General features: G+C 46.3%; 1 protein-coding gene across 1 annotated transcript in view; it reads left to right on the top strand.

Moving 5' to 3' along the window:
• The window catches only part of TSPAN16 (tetraspanin 16), a 33,799-nt gene extending 15,358 nt beyond the window's left edge, over positions 1–18,441 (top strand). The window contains 5 exon segments of the mRNA XM_036282221.1: positions 6,788–6,986; positions 9,669–9,746; positions 11,880–11,977; positions 16,363–16,468; positions 18,431–18,441. Of these exon segments, the coding sequence (XP_036138114.1) occupies positions 6,788–6,986; positions 9,669–9,746; positions 11,880–11,977; positions 16,363–16,468; positions 18,431–18,441 (492 nt within the window).
• The last annotated feature ends 1,005 nt before the right edge of the window (positions 18,442–19,446 follow it).

The raw sequence follows: 19,446 nt of genomic DNA, 5'->3' as shown, positions 1-19,446 counted from the left end.
GCCTCCCTCTAGCTCTGGGGTCCGACAATGGCCAGGCATTCATTGCTAAAACCACAAAATTGTTAGCTAAAGTTTTAGGGATTACCTGGAAATTGCATTGTGTCTACAGGCCTCAGAGTTCAGGACAGGTAGAAAGAATGAATAGGACATTAAAGGAAACTTTAACTAAGCTCCACCTTGAGACGGGCGATAACTGGGTGAGGCTCCTTCCTTTTGCCCTCCTTCATGTGCGCTGTACCCCTTATCTTAAGGGTTTCACTCCATTTGAAATCATGTTTGGCCGACCTCCCCCTATTCTACCCGAAACCGGGGATGAGGTCTTAGCCAACCTGAGTAACCATAACCTCCTCAGATCTTTGCAGGCAATCCAAAGGCCGAGAGAACAGACCTGACAGCTAATCGAAGACACCAGATCCCAACCGGGGACACCCCAGATACCACCACACGACTTTGCCCCCGGTGACTGGGTCTAGGTCAAGAAACATCAGCCTACTTCCCTCGAGCCTCGCTGGACTGGCCCTTTTCCTATTATCCTGACTATGCCCACCGCTCTGAAGGTAGCAGGATAGAAATTTTGGATTCGCCACACGCAGGTAAAGGAAGCACACCCTGAGCAAATACCTGAACAATGGGCCTTACAGCAGACCGAGGATCCCCTGAAGATAAAGCTCTCCAGGGTTTCCTCCTAGTCTCTTTCCTGACTCTGATTGCCAGTAAAGCACCTACCCAATTTAGATGCACTCAAGAGCAGCCACTGCTATGAAGGTACAGGCCCCCGCCTGACCCTCGGAGACCTACAAGGACAGGGGACATGCTTCATCATCGGCAACTACGACCTAAGCTCTTTCCCTTATGTGGACTCATGCGGGGATGCTACTACCCTAACCCCATTAAGCCCCTCATCACAAGAGATTTGGGTCCTAACTGCACCCCCTGGGACTTGGTTTGCTTACGCCTCAGGACTGACTCCCTTCATCTTTCCCGTTGGAATCAGACTTATGTATTCTTGCTAACATTATTCCACAGGTTTATTTCTTCTCTGTTTAGCCTTATGAGAAACCTGTTGCTTTTATGCTAACCTATCTGGTATTATTAGAGAAAGCATAAAATTCGTTAGATAGTGACTAGATGAACGGGAAAAGGCTCTATCCACCTCTAAGAAATGGTATGAGAACCTCTTTAATTGGTCCCCATGGTTCACTACTCTTATCACTAGCCTTGTGAGCCCCTTAATCCTCCTCCTATTAATATTGTGGCCCAATCCTAATTAATCAATTAATGCAATTTTTTAGAGAAAAAGTACAGGCTGTTAAGCTCATGGTTCTTAGTGCTCCCTATCAGAGGCTAGCCACAATGGAAGAAACTGAAGACACTTTAGAACCAAAGATTTGATTTAACCCTAAGACCAGTGGGGAATGTAAAGGACAAACACATGACCTTGCCCCCTGGATTTTAAGGGAATGGCAAGAACTAGCTGCTAATAGTATAGATAACCATTGCTTTGTGTACACCGAAACTGATTGTTCCCTCAGGCATAACAGCTAACTGCAAATACCTGCTTCTGTACAGTGCTTGCTTGCTCGCATACCCTTAATCCAAATTCCTTAACAGGGGCTAAGACAACTATATAAGCAACCCATTCCCTGAGCTCAGGGCTGCTCTCTCCTCTGCGTAGGATGGGACAGTCGCCGCGCGGCTAATAAAGCTCTCTTAATTTGAACCCAGTTTGGAGTCTGAGTCTGGTCTGTCTTGTTGGTCTACAACATATGTGTAGCACATAAAGGCCTCTGGTACAGCTAAAATCCTGACCCTACAATTTGGGTAATTCTGCTGCAGAGTCCCCAGTTTATCAAGTCTTTATGTGGACATAAATTTTCAAATCCATTGGGCAATACCAAAGGGCCCGACTGCTGACAGTCCACTTCTTAAAAATATGTTTTAAATCAACTTAGATGTTTTTACTGATTTGAGAGAGAGAGGAAGGGAAAGGGTGAGACAGAAAAAGGAACATCGCTCCCACATGCACCCAGACTGGGATGGGATCCACAGTGTGGGTCTGTGCCCTGACAAGGAATCAGACCCATGACCTTTTGGTGCATAGGACAACGCTCAATCCACTGAACCACACCAGCAGGGTAACAACCCGCTTTTAAAAAGACTTATTAAGGCTTTGGAAATATCTTTTTGTATTAATAAACATTCTCCTACAATAAAGGTCAGCAAAGTACAGCCAGATAGGTAGGTAGGTAGGTAGGTAGGTAGGTAGATAGATAGATAGATAATAGACAGGTAAATAGGTAAGTACATAAAACGTATTTATAAATTTACAAAATTGTTTACAAATTGAGTCTGGCTGCTTTTGAGCTACACCAGCATAGCTGAGTTCTTTGAAGAGAGAAATTACAGCCTACAAAGCTTATTATATCTGGAACTTTTCAGAAAACATTGTTATCCCCTTGTCCTACAGTATCATTTAAAGTAACTATCTAGGACTTCCGGTCAAAATGGCGGCGTAAGTAAACGCGGTATCGCGTCCTCCCACAACCACATCAAAGTTACAACTAAACTACAGAACAACCATCATTCAAAGCTGCCTGAAATCAAGCTGAATGGAAGTCCTACAACTACGGAATTAAAGCAGCAGCCACATCCAGACTGGTAGGAGGGCCAGAGGCGCAAGGTGACGGCGGCATGACGGGCTGGTCCCACACCAAAGTGTGGCTGATTCAGGAGGACACCTCGGCTGGGAAGGTCCTTCCTGAGGACTGAGGGGTCCCCGTCCCACACCAGGTGCCCCGCTCAGGGTTCCAGTGCCAGGGAGAGAATCCCCATAACTTCTGGCTGGAAAAAACAGCGGGAATTGAGGCTCAGGGAAGCTGAAGCAGCTGGAGCCCCAGGCAGCTCCTTAAAGGGCCCGCGCGCAAACTTATCCGACTCTCTCCCTCTAAGCTTGGAGGGGAGGCCGCTCGAGGGGCACCAGAGACATACAGGGAAGAACTGAGCTGTTTGGCACTGGAGCGAGGGCTGGAGAGGGGGCTTTCTCTGGGACAAACGTGCTGTAAGAGGCTTTTGCTCCTTTGGTGAGCCCTTCCCTGGGGCGGCAGACAGGCGCCATATTGGGAACTCCAGCAACCTGACTCACACTGGTAGCCCCGCCCTGGTGACTCCCTGAGGCCCCGCCCCACCCCACCCAACTGTCAGGCCCACCCAAGCTGTTGCCACTTGCTTAACCATAGGATTGGCCTGTCTTGGATCCTGCTTCAGTTTTTTCCTAAATTCTTTCAAACGAGCAGCATCTGGTCTCAGTGAGCCCCATACCTCTCATTAAGTAATACACTGAAACAAACACAGGGAGGCAGCCAAAATGAGGAGACAAAGAAACAGGTCCCAAATGAAAGAACAGAACAAAACCCCAATAAAAGAACTAAGCGAAATGGAGATAAGCAACCTAACAGATGCTGAGTTTAAAATACTGCTTATAAGGATCCTCAATGAACTTAGTGAGAACCTCAGCGAACTTAGTGAGGGCCTCAAGAGCATAAAAAAGGACCAGTCAGAAATGATGGATACACAGTTAGAATTGAAGGAGGCATTAACTGAAATAAAGAATAATTTACACAGCTTCAATAATAGAGTATGTAAATCCAAGGAGCAAACCATCGATTTGGATTATAAGGAAGCAAAAAATGCCCAATCAGAACAGCAAAAAGAAAAAAGAATCCAAAAGAATGAGGATAGTGTAAGGAGCCTCTGGGACAACTTCAAGCGTGCCAATATTTGCATCTTGGGTGTGCCAGAAGGAGAAGAGCGAGAACAAGAAATCAAAAACCTGTTTGAAACAATAATGGCAGAAAACTTTCCTAACTTGGTGAAGGAAACAGACATACAAGTCCAGGAAGCACAGACAGTCCCAAACAAGATGAACCCCAACAGGCCCACACCAAGACACATCATCATCAAAATGCAAAATGTTCAAGACAAAGATAGAATCTTAAAAGCAGCAAGAGAAAGGCAGCTAGTTACCTACAAGGGAGTTCCCATAAGGCTGTCAGCTGATTTCTCAAAAGAAACTTTGCAGGCCAGAAGGGAGTGGCAAGAAATATTCAGAGTGATGAAAACCAAGAACCTATAACCAAAATTACTCTATCCTGCAAAGCTGTCATTTAGAATCGATGGACATATAAAAACTTTCCCAGACAAGAAAAAGTTAAAGGAGTTCATTACCACCAAACCGTTATTATATGAAATGATGAAGGGTCTTTTTGAAGAAAAAGATAAAATATATGAACAAACAAAATGGCAATGAATACATATCTATCAACAATGGAATCTACAAACAAAATGAACAGGTAGAACAGAAACATTCTCATAGATACAGAGAACATTTTGTTGGTTGCCAGTTGGGAGGGGGGTTGGGGGAATGGGTGAAAAAGGTGAAGAGATTAAGAAGCACAAATTCATTGCTAGACTGACAAACCTCAAAGGGAAAGGGGTTGGGGGGGTGGGAAGAAATAAACCAAAGAACTTATATGCATAACCAGTGGACACAGACAATAGTGTGGGAAAAGGCGGGAGAGGGGCGGGAGGGGGAGGAGGGGGTCAATGGGGGAAAAATGTGGAACATCTGTAATACATTTTACATTCAATAAAGATTTTAAAAATAAATAAATAAATAAAGTAACAATCTAGCCCTGGCCAGTTTTGCTCAGTGGTTAGAGCGTCGGCCCGCAGGCCAGAGAGACCTGGATTCGGTTCCTGCTAAGGGCACGTACCTCAGTTGTGGTTTATTCCCGGCCCCAGTTGAGGTTGTGTGGGTGGCAACCAGTCTGTGTGTGTCTCTCTCACATGGTTTCTCTCTCTCTCTTCCTCCCTCTCTCCCTACTGCTCTATCTGAAGATAAATGCAAAACTGTCCTCGGGTAAGGATAATAAGTAAGTAAGTAAGTAAGTAATTAAGTAAGTAAATAAATAAATAAATAAATAATAAAGTAACTATCTATGATTCCATTGCATGGCCATACCATGGTTTACCTACTCACTCTGTCTTATTGGTTGCTTCAGTAATTTTTGATGTTTTGTCTTTAAGAAACGTCCTGATACTGAGGTACATAAGTAACTATTTTCCTTAGGCTGAATATCTAGAAATGGAATTTCTAAGTAAAGGATTTTACCTTAAAACCTTTAAGGCTTTTTTGTTTGTTTGTTTGTTTTTTAATCCTCACCTGAGGATACTTTTCCATAGATTTTTTTTTTTTTTAGATAGATAGATAGATAGATTGGGAGGGAAGAAGGGAGAGAGAGAGAGAGAGAAACACCGATGTGAGAGAGACACATTAATTGGTTGCTTCCCGCATGACCCCAACCGGGGCTGGTGATTGAACTTGTAACCCAAGTATGTGCCCTTGACCAGGAATCAAACCCTTGACTCTTCAGTCCTCAGGCTGACACTCTAACCGCTGAGCCAAACCGGCCAGGGCAAAACCTTTATGGTTTTAAATATGAATTCCAAGTGCCCTCCTGTTCCCCCCACCACCATAAAAGTTTGTTGCCTGGCAGCAATGTATGAAAATATTTTTCCACATCCTCACCAATGCCGGGTATTATCATTTTACCACTTTAGTTTTTTTTTCTTTCTTTATTGATTTTTAGAGAGAGAGGAAGGGAGAGGGAGAGAGAGATAGAAACATCAACGAGCCCTGGCCAGTTTGGCTCAGCGGTTAGAGTATCTGCCTGCGGTTCAGAGAGACCTGGGTTCGGTTTTCGCTAGGGGCGCGTACCCCAGTTGCAGTTTGTCCCTGGCCCTGGTTGGTCGTGCGTCCCTTTCACGTCGATGTTACTCTCTCTCTCTCTCTCTCTCTCTCTCTCTCTCTCTTCCTCTCTCTCCCTCCCACTCTATCTGAACAAAAAATGGAAAAATGTCCTCAGGTGAGGATAAAAAATAAATAAATAAAATGAAATAAAATATGTTAAAATAAATAAATAAACATCAATGAGAGAGAACATTAGTTGGCCGTCTCCTGCATTTCCCCCACTGGGGATTGGGCCTACAACCTGGGCATGTGCCCTGACAGGAAATCGAATTGGTGACCTCTTGATGCATGGGTCAACGCTTAACCACTGAGCCACACTAGCCAGGGCAGCCGGATATTATCATTTAAAAAATATTTTTGCTGCCCTGGCTGGTTTGGCTCAGCGGTTAGAGTGTCGGCCTGCAATCCTGAGAGACCCGAGTTCGGTTCCCGCTAAGGGCATGTACCTCGGTTGCAGTTTGTCCCCGGCCCTGGTCGGTTGTGCGGGTGGCAGCCACTCGATGTGTTCCTTTCACATCGATGTTTCTCTCTCTCTCTCTGTTCCTCTCTCTCCCTCCCACTCTACCTGAACAAAAAATGGAAAAATGTCCTCCGGTGAGGATAAAAAAAAAAAAAAATTTTTGCTGCCCTGGCGGGTTTGGCTCAGTGATTAGAGCGTTGGCCTGCAGACCAATGAGTCACAGGTTCGATTCCGGCCAAGGGCAAGTGCCTCGGTTGTGGTTCATCCCTGGCACTTGTCAGGTAGTGTGGGAGGCAACCAGTCAATGTGGCTCTATCACATTGATGTTTCTCTCTGTCTCTCTCTCTGCCTCCCTCTCACTCTGATGATAAATGGAAAAATATCCTCAGGTGAGGAATGAAAAAAAAAAAGTTTTTGCTAATTTTATTGACCTTCACTCTCATCCTCCCTCTCCCAGGAGAGTTCTATTTATATACAACTAACAGACTGCCTTTCTGTTTCTGATCTCTGTTTTAAAGATGTCTGGGGTGATCGTCATTGGCCTAGGTATCTATGTCAAGTTCAGAGGGGCTGTCCTCACAAGAATCCTCCGGCTGCCCTCTGCAGCCCTGCTCCATGTTGGCCACCTGTGTCTGACGATGGGCTGCATCGTGGTGCTGCTTGGCTTCATTGGGTGGTACGGAGCAACCAAAGAAAGCTGAGGCACTCTCTTGTTTTTAAGTTGGATCTGCATGCAGACCCCCGAACTCCCCCCTCATATATAAATCCTTCACTGCACATGATCCCCTGTGTTACAGTGTTTATGGTGTCTCATTTGATGAGTCTTTATGATGTGTCTCACTTAGCACTCCTTCCCTACCTGAGGTCATAAATTATATTCTCCTGGATTTTCTTCTCGTAGCCTTTGTGAGTTTAATCATGTATGTGGTGTGAGGTAGGGATCTGATTGACTTTTTTCCCAGTTAGTGACATACTGTCCCCCTTACTGAGTGACCCTTCTGGTCCTCCTCTGTCTACATGAGTTTCCATTGCATCTGGGTCTGTTCAGAGCACATTGCTCCTTCCACCCCACTAACACAACACTGTTAATTATCATATATGCACAAATACACGTTCAAGTACATGGGGTATGAAAGTTTTGGGCATGATCATGCAGATGGCATGTCTCAGATTTTACATACCTTATTTTTCTTTTTCTTTATTGATTTTAAAGAGAGAGGAAGGAAGAGAGATAGAGAGATAGAAACATCAATGAGAGAGAACATCAATTGGCCGCCTCCTGCATGTCCCACACTGGGGATTTGGCCTACAGTCTGGGCATGTGCCCTGACTGGGAATTGAAGTGGTGACCTCTTGGTGCATGGGCCAATGCTCAACCACTGAGCCACACTGGCTGGGCTTACGTGCCTTATTTTCACACACTGCCTTGGCCAAACATCTCTTTATTTACATATTTTTATTGATTTGTTTTTGTTAATCCTCACCAGAGGATATTTTCCCCTTGATTTTTAAAATGGAAGGGAGGGAGAGAGGGAGGGAGAGAGAGAGAGAGAAACATCAATGTGAGAGAGACACGTTGATTGTTTGCCTCCCACATGACCTCGACTAGGACCCGTGATCAAAACTGCAACCCAGGTACGTGCCCTTGACTTGGAATAAAACTTGCGACCCTTTGGTCCATGGGCCGATGCTCTAACTGCTGAGCCAAACTGGCTAGGACACCAAACATCTCTTTAAAATCCAGCTCCCAGCTTTCCCATTCCCACTTCCCTTAGAATCTTGTCTGAGCCGATTATCCCACTTTATATTTAATCTGTCTCCAGTGTGTTTGTTTTCCTTCCTCTACTGTGTTGCTACAAATCTCTGGTTATTTCAATTTGGGGGTTTCAGGTAGATTCTCACTCTAGTCACCTCCTAGAGGACTCTGCCCCCACTCTCCTCCTCTCTGAAGCTCCATCATGTCTCATTTCCTGTCTTACATACTTTCAGCAAATATTCATTAGCCATGTCCTGTGCCTTCAATATTTCAATTGATCTTTTACATGATGTGGACACCACTTTAACCATAGTTTAACTTGGAGGAACCAGAGTCTTCTCTCTCACACCCCACTTCCAATCCATCTGCAAATCCTATCTGCCTTACCTGCCGTGTCTGTCCCTCCAAAGCCTCTGAGACCTCACTCACAAAAATGAAGTCTTTTTGATGGTGTTGGGAGCCACAGAAGGTTCTGAGCAGAGGAGGAACTTGGGGGACTCAGGTGCTCACAGGCGCCCTCTGGTGTCCATGGTAGAAACAGTGTGGGGAGACCAGAGCAGAGGTACTGTGTTGGTCCAGGTGGGATATGGTGGAAGCTGGATCTGGTGGGGTTGTGGAGGCAGTGTGAATGGGCGGATTAGGACAGATTCTGAAGACAGAACCACTGAGACTTGCAGATGACTGGTTATCTTAGTCACCTAGAGGCAGGGGGATAGTAACATTGATATTAGTATTAATCCTCATAAACGGTTACATGAGCCTCTCATCTGGGGTCCTACAACCGCTAAGCCCTGCACCCACATTTACTCTGTTGGCTGTGGGGACCCTGAGGGTGTATCCACTGCAGTTTCTAGCCTCTCTGTGTCAAGGCCAGTAAGTCCTGCCATCAGCCAGCCTGGTGATTCAAAGCCTAAATTAGCAAACAGGTCTTAATAATAATAATGCTAGGAATAAATGGAAATAGATGAAAGGGAAGTCAGGAGCTGACCTTACTTTGCTCCTGTCTGGCCTCAAGAAGCTCCACAGAATCCACTGAGTCCCCTGGAGCTGGTCCCACATATATATTGCACAGATGGGGAAACTGAGACACCGGAGGGAGGTGGTTTCTCCTTAATGGGTACCTTGAAGACCTCCCCTCTGCTTGCCAGATTTCCCATCGTTTTCCACTGTGCACATGAATTTATTGGAAACATTTGTCAGCAAATGTTGATGTTTTCTTCCTGGCACCCACTGACCTGTCACCTGTCCCTCCCCTTCAATTGTCACCCCTCTTCCCACATTGGAAGGTCTGAGCCTTCTCCCCTCATCCTGCCTTTGTTAAGTTCTCCCACTGCCTTTCTGCTCCCCCCACCCCCCCACCCCCACCCCCAGCTATCTGCAACATACAGCCTTTACTTCACCCAGAGTCCCCACTTCAGCCTCCCTGACACCTATAAAGTGCTGGGCATGAAACAGGGGTCCAGCTAGCTGGCTCCTAAGGATACCCTACTGCCTGCATCCTGGACAAGGTGTAGGAAAGCAACACGTGAAAGAAATAACACCCCCATCCCACTGGGTGTGAGTTTTTTCAAACCGGGGCCTGAGGGGTGGGCAGGGAAGCTCAGCAGGCTCCCAGCTCCCAGCGGCCCCTTCTGTCTTCCAGCGCTTCTTGCGCATGGTTGTCATTCTCACTGTGGAAATCACAGTTGCCAAAGTGGTCCTTGCCTTTCTCCCAATTGTAAGTACAGTGCTGCTTCTCCCCCTTTCACATCAGAAATAAACAGAATCGACTGAAGCCCCCCACCCCCACCCCAGGCTGGGACACACCCAGGCTCTGTGCAGCCCAGCAGCCCATGGAGATCCTAGGAAGGGAGACGCCGCCTTCAGAGAGGAGGTGAAAAGCTGAAAACCTCAGCTCTCCCCTCGAAGGCCTCAAGAAACGGCCGAGTTCATTTGACCATCTCTCCTGCTTGGGCGGTGGGGTGGTAAGAACTAATGGGAAAAGCTTAAAAGTTGTTGGGGCTTTTGCAATATGTTGAAAACAGAGGGCTATTTAGCAAAATCCATCCAAATGACAAAGATTGATGCTTTGACTCAACCATCCCATTTTTAAGAATTATCCAAGGATTTGCTTGTTCGTTGGCAGAATGACATACATACAGGGATATGCAAAAGATTGCTACCAGCCCTGGCCGGTTTGACTCAGTGGTTAGAGTGTCGGCCTGCAGTTCAGAGAGACCCGGGTTCAGTTCCTGCTAAGGGCATGTACTTTGGTTGCAATTTGTCTCCGGCCCTGGTTCGGTCGTGTGGGTGGCAACCAGTCGATGTGTCCCTTTCACGGCGATGTTTCTCTCTCTCTCTTCCTGTCTCTCCCTCCTGCTCTGTCTGAATAAAAAATGGAAAATGTCCTCGGCGAGGATGAAAAAAAAAAAAAAAGATTGCTACCAGCCTAGTGAGCACCATTGGGGGGGGGGGCAGGGTGTAATTTATAATAACCATCAAGAGAGTCCAATGCAGGTGGAAGGACAGAAGGAGAAGGCCCTCGAAGAACGAGATGGTACGTTCTTCAGGACATAGGGATGTCCTCATTTGGGTCCCTCCAGAGGCCAATTCTGAGACAAGAATTGGGAGGATCCTGGTGTATTTGAGAACTGATTCCAAGAAGCACCTGCAGAGACAGGGAAGTGAGGCAGGAAAGGGAATGCAGTTTGTAAAAAGTGACCTTGTGGGTACTTGGGTTCACTTCTGCTGGGGGACATCTGGGACGCAATGCCGAACACACATCTGTTTTTCCACCCAAGGGGCAAGGAAGCTGCAGTATTGATCTGCCACCTCCCATCAGTCATGGCTTGAGTGCTGCTCCCAGGATGCGTGTGTTTGAGAGGCCACAGAAAGCACTTGGTTGCTGGCACATGGTCCACAGAAATGACAAAGGCCACCTGGACACCAGCAGGGAACCAAGAGCAATTGCCATCCTTGTTAGAGAACAGCCAGATGCAGAGTGAGAGTAGTATAGAGCAAGGGGAAAAATAATAAAATATATTTGCTTTGACACACATAGAATATCTCTTTTGGGACACAGGAAACAGTGGCATTCGTCATTGTGGAGTGGGAGGAACTTGTTGACTGGGAGAAAAAGGTGGGAGGGAGACTTTTCATGGTCTACCCTTCTGTGCTTTGTGAATTTTGAACCATGTGACTATATCACCTCTTCAGGGGAAATTTAAAAAATTTAGACCTTTATTTTTAAAATAGAAAATTAAATTTGTTTCTTGTTTGTGCAAAGACAGAGAGAGATTCGGTTGCTGACGATGATATTCAAATATTTAATTGAGCCTCAGCCAAATTGGGGGGGTGTAGCGGATGTGTGGGTGATTGGAAAGAGCAGATGATTCAAACTGGTTTGTGATGGATACGACCAGATGCGCTCAGCTCCCGACCCACGCTCCTCTCCCTGGGTCTCTCTGTCAGGGCTAATGGGAGAATGAGTTTGTCATCCTCCAGCACAGACCTACTGCTGAGGGGAGGGAATGTGAAGGAAGCAGAAGAGAAGCCCCCACCTCCTCGCTATGTCCCCAGGAAACCTCACCAAGCAGGGCACCTTACTATTTTGTGTGTTCATGGATTCCTGTTTCATCTTTGAGGTTCAAGAAGTAGCTCTGGCCCGGCTGATGTGACTCAGTGGATTGAGCATCATCCCATGCACCAAGAGGTTGCTGGCTCGATTCCAGGTCAAGGCACATGCCCAGGTTGTGGGCTCCATCCCCAGTATGGAGGGTGCAGGAGGCAGCCAATTGATGTTTCTTTCTCATCTCTTCTCTCCCTTCTCTATCTAAAAAATAATAATAATAAAAATATATTTTTAAAAAATTAAGAAGTAGCCCTGGAACACAACTTTGTGACCCTGAAAAATTATAGAGGTTACAGTGAACCAGACGACTATGCCACAGAATGGAACGTGGTCATGAAGAAGGTGAGAGTCACATTTCTTTGTAATTTGGTAAAATATACATAACAAAATTTACTATGTTAACCGTTTTTTTTATCCTCACCCGAGGACATTTTTCCATTTTTTTGTTCAGATAGAGTAGGAGGAAGAGAGAGAGAGAGAGAGAGAGAGACAGAGACAGAGACAGAAACAGAGACAGAGAGAGAAACATCAACGTGAAAGGGACACATCGAGTGGCCACTACCCACACAACCCAACCAGGGTTGGGGACAAACTGCAACCGAGGTACATGCCTTTAGCAGGAACCGGACCCAGGTCTCTCTGGACCTCAGGCCAATGCTCTAATCGCTGAGCCAAACTGGCCAGGGCCACTTTTTTTTAATCCTTACCCAAGGACACTTTTCTATTGATCTTCAGATAGAGTGGGTGGGAGGGAGGGAGAGAGAATAAGAGAGAAACATTGACTCGAGAGATTGATTGCCCCCCGCACAACCTCAACCAGTGCCAGGGATTAAACCAAAATCGAGGCATGTGCCCTTGACCAGAATTGAACCTGTGACCCTTTGGTCCTTGGATGGACTCTCTAACCACTGAACCAAACAGGCCAAAGGTTAACCATTTTTTAAAATATGTTTTTATTGATTATTTAGAGAGAAAGGAAGGGAGAAAGAGATAGAAACATCAATGTGAGAGAGACACAGCAATTGGTCGCCTCCCGCATGACCCTGACTTGGGCCAGGGACAGAACAGGTACATGCCCTTGACTGGAATCAAACTCGAGACTCTTTTGTCCGCTGGCCGACTCTCTAACCACTAAGCCAAGCTGGCCAGGGCAAGAATGCTCTTCCTTTTTAAGGCTGAGAATATTTTGTTGTATGGATACAGCACATTTTGCTTGTCCATTACCCGTCAGTGGACACTTGGGTTGTTCCCACCTTTTGGCTATTGTGAACACAGGTGTGCGGATTCTGCTTTTAATTCTTTTATTTATTTTGTTATCCTTGCCCAAGGACATTTTTGCATTTATCTTCAGATAGAGTGGGAGGGAGAGAGGGAGGAAGAAAGAGAGAGAGAAACATTGATGCGAGAGAGACACATCAATTGGCTGCCACCCACACGACCCCAACCGGGGCCGGGGACAAACTGCAACCGAGGTACGTGCCCTTAGTGGAACCGAACGCTGGACTCTGGTCTGCAGCCCGACGTTCTAACTGCTGAGCCAAACAGAGCTGCTTTCAATTCTTTTAGGTGAGCCCTTTTCAACCTGTCCCTCTCACAGCACACATAAACTAACTACTAAAATTCTGCGGCATACCAAAAAATATATTTTTTGCCAATCTGACAAAAAAATAGTTATAATTTTTATTCATTCATACCAGACGGCTATTGTTGTGTTGGCTGTTGTCATTTTTTTTTTAAATCCTCACCCGCCCTGGCCAGTTTGGCTCAGCGGTTGAGCATCCGCCTGTGGACCAGAGAGTCCTGAGTTCGGTTCCCGTCAAGGCATGTACCACACACAAAAAAATCCTCACCCAAGGATATTTTTCCATTTATCTTCAGATGGAGTGGGAAGGGGAGAGAGAGAGAGAAACATTGATGTGAGAGAGACTCATCGACTGGCTGCCTCCCCCACGACCCTGACCAGGACGAACCGCAACCAAGGTACGTGCGTGCCCTTGATCAGAATTGAACCCGCTACTCTTTGGTCCGAGGGCCGACGCTCTAACCACTGAGCAAAACCGTCTAGAGCTGTTGTCATTTTTTTTTTATTGGACAATCTAAGGGAAATTGGTCAGTGCCCCTGACTAGTCAGGTATTGCATGTTTTAAACATTCTTGTGGCACACCAATGTGTGCAGTCCACCAGCTGAAAATCGCTGTTTTAGGTGTACACCCAGAAGTGGAACTGCTAGACCATATGGCAATTCTATGCTTAATTTTTTTTTTTAATCCTCACCTGGGGACATTTTTGCATTTATCTTAAAGAGTGGGATGGAGAGAGGAAGGAAGAGAGAGAGAGAGAGACATCAATGTGAGAGAGACACAAGTGGTTGCCACCCACACAACCCCAACCGGGGCCAGGGACAAACTGCAACCGAGGTTCGTGCCCTTAGCGGAACTGATCCTGGGACTCTCTGGTCTGCAGGCCAACGCTCTAACCGCTGAGTCAAACCGGCCAGGGCTATGCTTAATTTTTTGAGGAATTTCCATACTGTTTTCCATGGTTGGCTGCACCATTTACATTTCCACCAGCATAGCATGAGGGTTCCAGTTTCTCCACATTCTTGCCAACACTTGTGTGTGTGTATTTTGATAGCAGCCATCTGCATGGATGCGAGTTAGTGAGACAAACAGTTTGAATCTTGGTTATTTAGGGAGCAGGGCCGGCCTCCTTGTGTCATCTAAGCTGCTGGGGCTGACAGCTGAGGAGGGTCTCTGAGGCCAGGGAGGGTTTAGAAGGAGAAGCCCTTGCCTGTTCTTAGGGATGCTTCACATCTTAGTCTTGGGCCCAGGAACTGCTATGGGGCTTGAGAGAGGGCATACAATGGGTAGAAGGCTTGCCTGAATCCATCCCAGTTTTGGCTTTTCAAGCTTGAGACAGTACAGAATATCTCTCATTCATTCATACAGCCTTTCAACTAATCTTTATTGAGCACTTACTATGTGCTGGGCACTCTTCAGGGCTCTGGGGACACAGCTGGGCACAAAACAAAATCCTTGCCGTTCTTTTGCTGATACTTGAGTGAGGAGATGGATAAGAAGCTACCAAGAAGGCATTGGTATAAGGGATGATAAGTGCTATGAGGAAAAAACAAGGCAAGAGCAAGGGTTTTGTTGACTTGAAAGTGCTATTTGTCACCTATTTTCAGCACACAGGAGAATGGCCTGTCCTGGCCCTCTGGAAGTTAGTTGGGGGTCATGTGATGAGTTCTGGCCAATGAACTGTGAGCAGAAGTGATGGGTGTCACTTCCAGACCAAATTAGTTCATTGCCAGTGCCAGGGTCTCCGAAGCTCTCTTTTATTTTGTCACAATAGTGAAACATTACGGATGGTAACTGCTACATCCACTTGAGTCCCTGAGTGACTTTGATAAATAGAGTTCCCCTGCCAAGTTGCGATGGGCATGTGGTGTGAGGAAAAACTAGTGGCTGAGATTGAGGAGCTGTTTGTTATGCAGCATCACTTAGTCCAGCCTGACTAATACAGGGGTTGTGGCTAACTTGGAAAGAGGGAAGAGTCGTGCAGATATCTGAGAGAACAGCATTCCAGAAAGAGGGAACAGCCTATCTAAAGGCCCTGATACTGGCACCTGTTAAGTGTTTTTTTTTTTTTTAATCCTCACCCGAGGATATTTTTCCATTTTTTGTACAGATAGAGTAGGAGGGAGAGAAAGGAAGGGAGAGAGAGAGAGAAACATCGACATGAAGGGACGCATCGAGTGGCTGCCACCCGCACAACCAACCAGGGCTGGGGACAAACTGCAACCGAAGTACGTGCCCTTAGCGGGAACCGAACCCGGGTCTCTCCAGACCACAGGCCGACGCTATAACCACTGAGCCAAACTGGCCAGGGCCTGTTAAGTGTTTTTGAGAAACATCAAGGAGACCTGTGAGACTAAAGCTGAGTGAGTAAAAGGGAGATTGGGCAGAGATGAGGGCCTGGAGATGACAAGGCAGGTCATGTGGGCCATGATGAGGAATTCAGCTTTTACCCCAAGTAAGATAAGAACCATGGAGGGTTCTGAGCCATGGTGGGGTTGGGAAGCAAGGAAGGCATTTACAGTTGTCCCTCGTTTATCGCGGTTAATCTGTTCCAGATTCTAACAGTTATACCTGGCATTGAAGGATTCCTGGGTTGCTCAGATACATAGGCCTATAGTCCATACATACAGTAATTTTAATTGTAATACAGGGGTGTATAATTGACTCAGACAACCTAGTGTACGCTGTATCACTTTCACTGTCTTGATCAACTTTTTAATGAATATATTTGAAAAAATTGCAATAGAGTGAGCCCACGAAAGTCGAAGTGCTAAGTGGTGAGGAATGTCTGTACTCAGGCCCTGGAATCTTGTGTGGTTTCTAAAAAATATTTTTTCTTTATTGATTTTTAGAATGATAGGAAGGGAGAGGGAGAGACAGGAACATCGATGAGAGAGATAGATTGGCTGCCTCCTGCATGCCCCCTACTGGGGATCAGGCCCACAACCCGGTCATGTGCCCTGACTGGGAATCAAACCGGCAACCTCTTGGTACATGGGTCAGCTCAACCAGTGAGCCACACAGGCCAGGCAGGTCCTGGAATATTGTAACTGCTCTAGATAGTAGTCATGGTGACTGTGGTTTCTATTGTTTTGTTGTTTTAATATTTGAAAAGAAGTCTTCAAGTGTTTATTCTCCTCTCTGCAGCTGAAGTGCTGTGGGGTGAAAAGCTACACAGATTTTTCTGGCTCCTCCTTTGAAATGACGACTAGCTGCACCTACCCCAGGAGCTGCTATAAATCGATCGATCCTGGTCAGGGTGCATTCGGAAGGTAGCTGATTGATGTTTCTCTCTCTCTCCCCCTTTCTCTCTCTCTCAAATCAATATAAAATATATATATATTTAATATTTTAATATTAAAAGGAAGTCTTCAAGTGTTTATTCTCCTCTCTGCAGAAGAAGATGGAAAGAGATCAACCAAAGAACATATATGCATATATGCATAGCCCATGGACACAGACAATAATGTGGTGAAGGCCTAGGGGTGTGGGGGCAGGGCATAGGGAGGCAAGGGAGGGGAAATGGGGGACATCTGTAATAAAATCAACAATTTAAAAAAATCTACATATAACCCAGTCAGTATGGCTTAGTGGACTGAACGTCATCCCATGAACTGAGAGGTCCCAATTCAATTCCTGGTCCCGGCACATGCTGGGGTTGCAGACTCTATCCCCAGTAGGGGGCGTGCAGGAGGCAGCCAATCGATGAGTCTCCTCTCACATCGATGTTTCTTTCTTTCTTTCTTTTTTAATCCTCACCTGAGGATTTTTTTTTCTATTTATCTTCCGATAGAGTGGGAGGGAGAGAGAGGAAGAGAAAGGAAGAGAGAAAAACATCGATATGAGAGACACATTGACTAGTTGCCTCGCGCATGACCCTGACCAGGGCTGTCCTGGGACAAACCGCAACTGAAGTACATGCCCTTGACTGGAACTGAACCCATGACTTATTGATCCGCGGGCGAACGCTCTAACTGCTGAGCCAAACTGGCCAGGGCTCTCACATCAATGTTTTTACCTCTCTCTCCCTTCCTCTCTCTCTAAAAAAATCAATAAAAACATATACAAAATCTGCATATAGCCCAGCTGGTGTGGCTCAGTGGTTGAGTGTTGACCCATGCACTAAAAGATTGCTGGTTTGATTCCCAATCAGGGCACATGTCCAGGGTGTGGGCCAAATCCCCAGTGGGGGCCATGCAGGAGGTGGCCAATAGTTGTTCTCTCTCATTGATGTTTCTATTTCTCTCCCTCTCCCTTCCTCTTTCTAAAATCAATTAAGAAAAAATAAACATAAATATTTTAAAAATCTGCATATAATCAAAGTTAAAAAAAAAAATTGCATATCTGTGGGGACCCCAGCCAAGGGCATTGAGGGAAAGAGAAAGTCACTCACATTGGGTGTTCGGCTCAGTTCACCCATACAGCCTTGGGGAGTTAGCGCAACCATCTTCATTTCACAGATGGGGATGCAAAAGGCTCAAGGACACATGGCTTTGGGATTTGAGTCCACGCTGGCCTCAGTGCATTGCTTGGGCCACACTGCCTGCAGCACAGAGAACTTAAACTGTAACAACAATGATGAGAAGTGACCATTTTAAGAATAATGAAGGTCACGTGATTGGCCATTCACCTTTTTGAATTCATTCCTCATCGCATCCCTCCAGGCTCTTCTCCCATTTTACAGATGAGGAAACTGAGGCACAGAGAGCTTCCCACAGCCAGGGAGTGGTGGACCTCGGCTTTAAACCTCATGCCCAGCTTCCTCTTGACTTCTGTCATGGGTGAATGAACACAAGGATCTTCTCTGAGGGAAGAAATAGGAAATCATTCATTAATTTATTCATCACCCTGAATGGCTTCTGCTGGGAGCAGACCCTGTGGAACTGGCCACGTTGAGTCCCAGGCCAGGGCCTCAGAGATGAACAGGGGGCCACACACTGGCCCACTGGGCCCTACAACCTCTTCTTCTCCCACTCAGCCCCCCAATTGTTCTGCTGCAGCCATACCAGCCTCCTCGCTGCAGCACAAACACACCAGGCACATGCCAGGCTGTTCCTCCTGCCTAGAATTTGCTTCCCATAGATATCTTCCTACCTCACTTCTTTCTAGTCTGTGCTCCATTGTCACGTCCTTGGTGAGACTGTTCCCGACCTCCTCTCTATAATTGGATCTCCCCCAAATCACCATCACACTTCATCTCTTTACCCTGCTTCAGTGTCTGTCTAGCGCTTAATCAGTACCTCTTTCCTGTTTTCCCCACTCAAATGTCAGCCCCACCAAGGCAAGAATTTTTTCTGTTTTAACATTGCTGGGTTCCCAGTGCCCAGCATACAATAGGCACTTAATAAATGCTTATTAAGTGAAGGAACAAGGCACTGAACTGCCAACAGTGAGCTCAAGGCAGCCCAAGTTTTCAGAAACAAGAAGTGCTGGGGGCCTAGAAGGTGGGGCATCTCAGTGGCCACAGCCAGGGCAGCAGAGGCACCGTCACCAACAGAAGGCTGTTCCCACTGTGTCTGGTCTCTTAATCTGTCTGAGCCTCAGTTTCCTCACTTATAAAACAGAGAGGCCCTGGCTGGTATGGCTCAGTTGGTTGGGTGTTGTCCCATGCACTGAAAAGGCGCCAGTTTGATTCCCGGTCAGAGCACATGCCCGGGTTGTGGACTGGATCCCTGGTGGAGGGCATGCAGGAGGTAGCCGACGGATACTTCGTTTTCACATGAAATTTTTCTCTCTCACTCTTCCTTCCTGTCTCTCTAAAAATCAATAAAAAGTAATAATAATAATAAAAAAGAAAACAGAGAAATGGGGTTGTAGTGAGAAATTAGTGAGAAGGTACTGGATACATTAGCCCTTCTGTTCATATATAAAGAACACTCAGGAATAACTAATAGTTACTGAATGCTGGCTCTGTGTCAGGCCACTACTATGTACTTCATACAGATTCTTTTAATCCACACAAAAGTCCTGTGAGCTGGATCAGGTTGGTCACATTTACAGTTGAGAAACTGAGGCACAGAAAGGAGGAGTGACCTCTCCAAGGTCACACACCTAGTAATAACTCGGGACATCTGGCTGTACTCATTCACCATGGTTGGACATCAGCACAAATGGATACAGGGGAGTGTTCTGGGGTATGTGTGGGAAGAATGAGGAGACTAGGAAGATGCTGGAGTGTTGGGGGCAGCAATGTGAGAAGGAGCCAAGGTCCTTGTAGCTTTGTCCCTTTGT

Source organism: Molossus molossus, unplaced genomic scaffold (assembly GCF_014108415.1).
Source record: "Molossus molossus isolate mMolMol1 unplaced genomic scaffold, mMolMol1.p scaffold_m16_p_4, whole genome shotgun sequence".
Lineage (NCBI taxonomy): Eukaryota > Metazoa > Chordata > Mammalia > Chiroptera > Molossidae > Molossus > Molossus molossus.
The sequence above is the reverse complement of the archived record's forward strand: the minus strand, read 5'-3'. Positions and strand labels throughout refer to the sequence as shown.